Genomic DNA, 7491 nt, shown 5'->3' with positions numbered 1-7491 from the left:
ACTTATTAACTTTTTAATATGACCCTCGTACTATTATTTTTCTTAATATGACACTCTAACTTAGAAAACAAACATAATGTGATCATTGATCAACGTTTTTTGTCATTTGACTATTATTATGCTGACGTGGTAGTTTATGGTGTTGACATGACAGTCTACGGTACTGATATAGTAGTCCACCTGTCATGTTTGAGTTACTTAATTTAGTCCACCTGTCATGTTATCTGTCAAGTTATCAATCACATTGGACTATCACGTCAACACTTTGGATCGTCATGTCAACACCGTAATAGTTAATAACAAAAAAGTTGGTCAAAAGACCACATTTGACTTATTTTTTAAGTTAAAAGGCCACATTAAGAGAGAAAAATTATACGAAAATCACATTGATTTTTTTTAAAAAAAATACAAGGACATACTTTTTTACCTTTAATTAATGCTGTGCCCGACTGCTCACTCAACATTGTGACAAAAGAGTCACTTTCGTGCGTTAGACAGAATAGAGAAATTCATGACATATTTTAATAGGATATTATACATCATTATTGCAATTCATGACATAGCTATTAAGTGAGGTAGAAAGAGTTCCCATATCAGTATCTCGATCTAGTTAATGCATACGATATGCCAAGTCATTTTGTAACCAATCATTGCATACGATACCAGAGCCCATTCTTCGGGTTTTTTATCAGCTTTTCGTTGCGTTTTACTGATATTTTTGGTTGATGCTCGTGGTGTTCTTATCTTGGCTCTCGATCAAGCTGGTTTTCTTTTCAGTTTCTTCAGTTTCAGGTGATCTCTTTCCGGCTTCTCTTCCTGCAAAGCCTTTTACTCGTTGAGCTGATTCTTTTCTCTCGTCGAGGAAGTGCCGATTGAGAGAAGATGTTCTTGATTCATAGAAGAACAATTAAACTTGGTTTGAGGCTGGTTTAATTCTTCACTTTGATCTGAGATCTGAGCATTCTCAGTCGTTAAATCTGAAACGTTTTGGATAATATCCGTTGTTTTGTTTGGTTGAGTAGATCTTGAGCATGAGCATAAACTTGTCGGTCAATGGCGGTTCTTCATTATATTTTGGTGGAATTCAATCTGTTAGTGAGAGTTTGGCCAAAATCAAGCTGATTTGTGAAACCCTAGACACATTAGGGAACTTGGTTTCTCAAACAATTTCATTGGTAAAAGATTTAAAACTGCAAGCTAACTAGTAAACAATGGCTGAATTATATCAGGGATTTAATAACATAGGTATTGTTGTGGCCGTGCTTAACAATGGCTGTTATTCTGATAACGGACTGCTATTTAAATGCCTGACCAATATATAAGTAACAAATCAGTACCTAAAAATTTCAAAACAATTTAAAACACAGAGTTATCCGATTTCTTGCTAAACAAGCATCTACCACCATTGTTGTGAAAGAACTCTAGTTGCTGACATAAGTAGAAACACCCGATGTCTGTCCAAGCAGAAACTGTGTCTCCTCTATATTCAAAGTAACTTCAGCCCATGGATGTTGGCACGTCAGTCTTCTTAGATCCTCGAGCTCTTGTGCAACTTCCTTCATTGAAGGCCTCTCTTCGCCTTTTACGCTTAAGCACCTCTTCGCTAGCTTAGCAACTTCTTTAATCTGCTCGACTGCTCCTTCTTTCGCCACTTTTTCGTCTAGAATCCGAAACAGTCGATTGTTTCTCAATGATTTATTAAAATGATTGGCTAAATTTCTTTCTTCTTCAGGCCCTGCAAATGAATGTGCAGTTTTTCCCGTTAGCAGCTCAACCAGGACTACTCCAAAGCTGTAGACATCACTTTTCTCTGTCAATTGCGTGGTACACAAGTATTCAGGGTCCAAATATCCCAGAGTCCCTTGCACCATTGTTGATAACTGAGTTTGATCCATCGGAACTAATCGAGAAGCTCCGAAATCCGAAACTTTTGCAGTGTAATTGTCGTCCAAGAGTATATTTGCAGGCTTCACATCTCTATGAATGATTGGTGTAGAAGCTGCAGAGTGCAAATATGAGAGCACTTGGGCTGATTCGGTCGCTATCCTTATCCGAATTTCCCAAGAGATTGAAGAATCTCCGTTTTCGCAGTGGATGTGATCGGACAAAGTGCCATTGGAAACGAATTCGTAAACCAACAGAGGGACCTCAGTCTCCAAGCAACAACCTAAAAGTCTGACCACATTTCTGTGATTTATTTGGGAGAGAATGATAACCTCATTGATGAACTGCTTGATTTGGCTTTGATCAACAACTCTGGACTTCTTGATAGCTACTTCAGTGCCTTTCTTCAGGATACCTTTGTAAACTGTGCCGAATCCTCCCCTGCCAATAATGTGGCTCTCGTCATAGTTTTTGGTCGCGGTCTTAAGCTCTTCCGCGGTGAAAATTTTTACCGTTTCGGTCGATACTTGTCGTTCATGTAGCTCTTGGTGTAGCAGTAAGCCTCCATTTTTTTTGAAGAACTTCCTTTTCATGTTGAGTAGCTTTCTTTTCTTGTTTATGAAGAACAACCATGAAGAACCCACAATAACAACCAGCGCACATGAGCTAATAGCTGCCATAAAACACCAGCTAAAATGTCAGACATGATCTTTTTCTGTATATGCTGTATAGAAGCTAATGTTAGAACCTACCAATAGAGATTTCAATGACTTTTACTTCATTTTGCGTGCAGCGAGTTCCATCTTTTCTGCCATCACCATGAAAGCCTTTTGGGCAAGAGCAAGTGTAATTTCCAGGAGTATTAACACAATTCGTTTTGTAAACACAATTGTTTGAGCTAGAGCTTTTGCACTCATCGATATCTGGGAATCATTAGAAGAAATAGGTCAACTCGAAAGTGGCAAAACAGGAGCAGAGCCATGAAAAAAGAATGGTAATAAGAGCATAAACCATACAGATACCTTGGCAACCATTGGGATGATATGGATTTCCATTGTAGCCATCCTTGCACTTGCAGATATATCCGGACCGGTTGTCAGGGTCGAGGCAGTTGCTATTCTGTTTACAAGCATAACCCGATTTACCCTCGGCTACCTTGCATGTTTCATTGCCAATAGCCCAATCAAGCACCATAGGAAGGTATTTTATTTTCCTCAACTCATCAAAACTTCTACTGTTAAAAGTGAACTTGGTTTCATCAGCAATAAAGGCGTAGCTACAGGGATTGAAGTCCATGATGTGCGTATGGTTGTTGTAGCTTGTAACTGATACAGTTATGTTCTTAAGTCCACTAGGAATGGGGATCTGGCAGCATCCTATACCCGAGCAAGAATTGTTAAAGCCCTTTGTGTCCCCTTTGTTACAATACGATATGCAGCCGGTGACGTATTCATTATCGCTACCCTTGCGTTTAGCCCTGACGGTTGCGTAAGTATCGCAGCCGACGGCGGTGAACTTGTTTCTATTGTTCGAGATAGTGTACATAGCTGCCCGCAGCCGAGAGCTGTTCCAGGAAACGCGTGAGCCAGAGGCGTCGTAACAATCCATGGCTATTCTAGTCATGACTTCGACTTGACCTTCAAGTGTTATGTTAGTGACCTCTAAGTTCCCACCTCCTAACAGCGGTTGAGGTCGGCTAGCAGACTTGTTGCAAGTTATTAGAAAAGCTCTGCTCAAGTAACACCTTGAATCCATGCCGAAAGGATATGGGATGCTCACATTTCCACACTTATCTTCGCAACCCAGCAAGGCTCGAGAACCCACAGATGCTTCAGCCCCAAGCAAACAGCTGAAAAGGATCAAGTATAAAGTTATGCCCGGAGGCATAGGTGCCATAAGAGCCAAAACTAGAGGTTATTATGAGTTTCAGATTCGATTACACTCTACTTGGTTTGGAGATCTAAGCCTTTGTTTTATTCCAGTGAACAAGTGAGTTTCTGCGAAACCAAGCCGAGGACCCCAAACCCTTGTCCCACAAGAGCATAAAAGCCAAGTCAATGACCACCTTCTTTCTTAGTCAATGCCTTTCCATTATTTATACTCAAAAGCCATGTCTACCTTCTCAGTCAATTCTCCCAATTGCACAAGTTCATGTCCCACAAGTTCCATTATTTTGACTTGAGGAAGCAGGGACCGAGCCAGTTAGCCAGGATTGAGCTATGAGAGGACAAATTGTTTAACTTTAAAAGTAAATATGGTCTTAAATCATAAAAATTAAGAGACTAAGAGTTTAATTTCACTAATTTCAAAATTCAAAGGTCTTAAAAAGTAATTAAATCAGAGAAATTTAGGGTCAAGACTTAATTCTATTAATTTTAAAACTGACTATCCTAAAAATCAATTATGCCAAAAGTTTTGGGAGGTGCAAGGGCATAATTACAATGGTTTCAAAACTACTAGTGAAGGTAATGAGACTAAAAGTTTGGGGAGTCATTGTCCATCTCAATAACGTGTGGGTCTGTTCCTAAGATTTTAGGTTAAGAAATGTGAATTTAAGAATTAAAATTAAAAATATAAGAATTGTTAAATTAAATTATTAATTAAAGGTATAAAAAATATTAAAATTATATAAAAGTTTAAAATTTTTAAAAAAATATCATACCTATAAACTGTTATGTATAATAATTTTCAAACTTTCACTATCACCTCAGCTGAGTGATGTGGTCCAAGACTAAGACTAGGGATGGGTAAAATACTCAAATTCGATGGGCTTTGACTCTACTCGACCTTATAAGAGCGATTTTTTTTTAAATTTTAAGGTTTGAGACTGAGTAGGGTGGGTTATATAGTAGGTAAGTTTGGGAAGGGGCAAAGTCAGGCTTAAGGTGGAAAATTATCGATCCGACCAAATTATATATATATATATATATATATTATATATATATAAGATTTTTTATTTTTTATAATGTTAAAATATATTATTTAATTACTAAAATTATAATAAATTAATATAAAATATATTGTTTTAACAATTTAAAAAATAATAAATAATTATAAATATATTATTTAATGTTAAAATATATTATTTTAATAATTTAAAAAACAAATAATTATAAATATATTATTATAAAATATATTATTTTGATTATTTTAAAAATATTGACATATTCCAATCGGATCGAATCATGATTGAGATTTTAGTCTAAAAATAGAAACATGTTTGGGACGAGAGTAAAGCTAAAAATTATCCGAATGGGTCAGGGCTAAATATAGACAATATATTTTCAGGTCGAGGGGGCAAAAACCGGCCCGCCCTGTGCCCATCCCTCAAGACCAAATGCCAAGCGGGGCAGGCTGATAAAAATCAACAGTTTTGACCTGTTCGTTGGATACTGTTATTTGTGTCTATAGTTTTTCTTAATGCTGCCATTAACTTTAGAGTTGTTCTCTATATGATCAAAGTTCTAGTATCATGTGTTTTTAATTAATATTTTAAATAAATAATAAAGATACGTTATAATTGATTAAAGCTGTTTGTGAGAAAAATATTTTATTGTTATTATATCAAATAACTATTATTATTATTATTATTATTGCTTTTCTCTAGTACGTTTTATATCTGTTTTAAGATCTATATTATTATTATTATTATTATGATTGATTTTCTCTCGTACGTTTCATATTCACCAACAAGCGGTTGGTCTATTAGAATGAGATTCAAATTTTGATGTTTATGTTTGGAGCAAATTAAGTTAGGAGGGTTGCATCCATAATGGGCATCTGTAAAACACAATATGGATTTAGTTGGTTAATAGATTAAATATCAATGATTAATTCAAAAAAATATATTTATCACAAACCAACTTACATCAGTAGTTAAAAGAATCGTTCTTGTTTTTAGAGGTCACGTGTTCGAACACTACCTATTAAAGCAAGGTGATTACACATTCATCGTAAAATGATTAAAAATATTTAGAATAAATACTACTTTGTAATCACCTTAGCTTAATAATTTTTTTTCATATAAGATTACTTAATGAATATTTATTGACTAGTCGACCATTATTATATTTATTACAAATTAAATGCTAGAAATTTATTATTTGTCTTTACATTATATTATTTTTTACGAGTGTTGACACAAGTGGTTGAAATTTAAGAATTTAAACTTGTAAGGTCAAGTTAGAATTTTACCACTGTCACTCTTGGTAAACAATCTATAAATTCTTATGTAAATCCTAATTAAGTCTTAAATATATTATGACCTTGGACTGATGAGTCATCTTTGACCAAAACTTTTATATTGTACCAAAAAGAAAAAGCATTATACTATTTTCAAAAAGTAACAAAAAAAGGGCATATGAAAAAAAGTCATATTATATTCATATTGATTTAACATGTTAAATTATGATACCAAGACAAAGAGCACGACCACTACTAAGGGGAAGACAATTTATCTGATGGATATGCTTTAGTTTACTCTTCCACGGGCCACCACACCATTCATTTAAATTTTACAAATTTTAAATTTTACAAATTTTAAATTTAATCCTAATTTTACGTATGGGAGAGAATGAAGTAATTCTAAGAGAGAGAAAAAAACAGTAATTTTAGTGGGACTAGAACATATAATCAGATGGTATATTAGAGGAATAAAAATGAACAACTTAACCAATCAATAAAATATACATCATTTAATATATTTGTATATTAATTTAATTATATATATATATTTATAAAAAGTTGTTAATTTTATTAAAAATAAAAAATATCTAAACTTACAATGAAGATTTACAAGCATAACCGTAAACATAAACTAAATTATAATTAGAACATTTTCCGATAACCATTGACACAAAAACTAGTCACCTAGATTACACAATGACAAAAAAGGAAAATGTTTAAAAAAACATAACCAAAATGGTCAAACAAAATAAAGATAATTTTTTTTGACTACATCGGCAAACGAACTACAAAAGGGATGAAACTATTGAAATACCACCGACAAATTACAAATCAGAGTCGAGCGACGTTAGAAAACTATCCACGAACTCAAAACGCTTATTCAATTCAATCCGAGGGTTCAAAGCATAGAAGATCAACATGATAACAAATAAGTGTCATTTTGATCAGTCGTGGTGATGTCAAATCGAACACTGAGAAAACAAATTGTTGAGTTAATCGATCGACGAATATGGCCAAGAGGGGGGTGAATTGGCAATTAGAATTTCGGTGGAAGCTTTAGTAGAAAATTGAAAGTACTTGCACAACGATTTAGAGTGGTTCGACTTTCTCAACCAAAGTCTACGTCCACTACCTTAGCTATTCACACTAAGGATTTTCCACAAATTCACTAATTTGTCTTTCTTTTGAGGACAAAGAGTAACATTACAAACCCCTCAAGAATTATACCTCAAATTCTTGAGAGCACTCTCTCCCAAAAAGAACAATACAAATTTTGCAAACTTATAAGAAAATCCTCGCAAGGAAAGATGTTTGCACAATTCTAGAACAAAGAAAGATCACTCAAGAATAATACAATTGAACACAATAAGTGTTCTTGAAAGCAAATATGAATATTGAATGAAATAGGCTTGAAAATGCTCG

The 7491-nt window shown here is 34.3% G+C and overlaps 1 protein-coding gene across 1 annotated transcript; it reads right to left on the bottom strand.

Moving 5' to 3' along the window:
• Positions 1-1351: 1351 nt before the first annotated feature.
• Positions 1352-3840, bottom strand: LOC120155936 (wall-associated receptor kinase 2-like). Its single transcript, XM_039167388.1, has 3 exons — positions 2907-3840; positions 2637-2807; positions 1352-2557 (listed from the first exon to the last, which is right to left on the bottom strand). Exons 1-3 carry the CDS (start codon positions 3778-3780, stop codon positions 1422-1424), a joined length of 2181 nt encoding a protein of 726 aa, XP_039023319.1. The 5' UTR covers positions 3781-3840; the 3' UTR covers positions 1352-1421.
• Between the last annotated feature and the right edge of the window lie 3651 nt (positions 3841-7491).

Source organism: Hibiscus syriacus, unplaced genomic scaffold (genome assembly GCF_006381635.1).
Source record: "Hibiscus syriacus cultivar Baekdansim isolate YM2019G1 unplaced genomic scaffold, ASM638163v2 tig00111208_pilon, whole genome shotgun sequence".
NCBI classification, from domain to species: Eukaryota; Viridiplantae; Streptophyta; class Magnoliopsida; order Malvales; family Malvaceae; genus Hibiscus; species Hibiscus syriacus.
This window is presented reverse-complemented; position numbering and strand designations above follow the sequence as displayed.

Coding starts and splice junctions, on each gene's coding strand:
- LOC120155936 (XM_039167388.1), bottom strand. CDS start 3,780: ATGGCACCTATGCCTCCGGGCATAACTTTATACTTGATCCTTTTCAGC. Junction 2,808..2,906: donor TCATCCCAATGGTTGCCAAG/GTATCTGTATGG, acceptor AATGATTCCCAG/ATATCGATGAGTGCAAAAGC. Junction 2,558..2,636: donor AGTCATTGAAATCTCTATTG/GTAGGTTCTAAC, acceptor GTTTTATGGCAG/CTATTAGCTCATGTGCGCTG.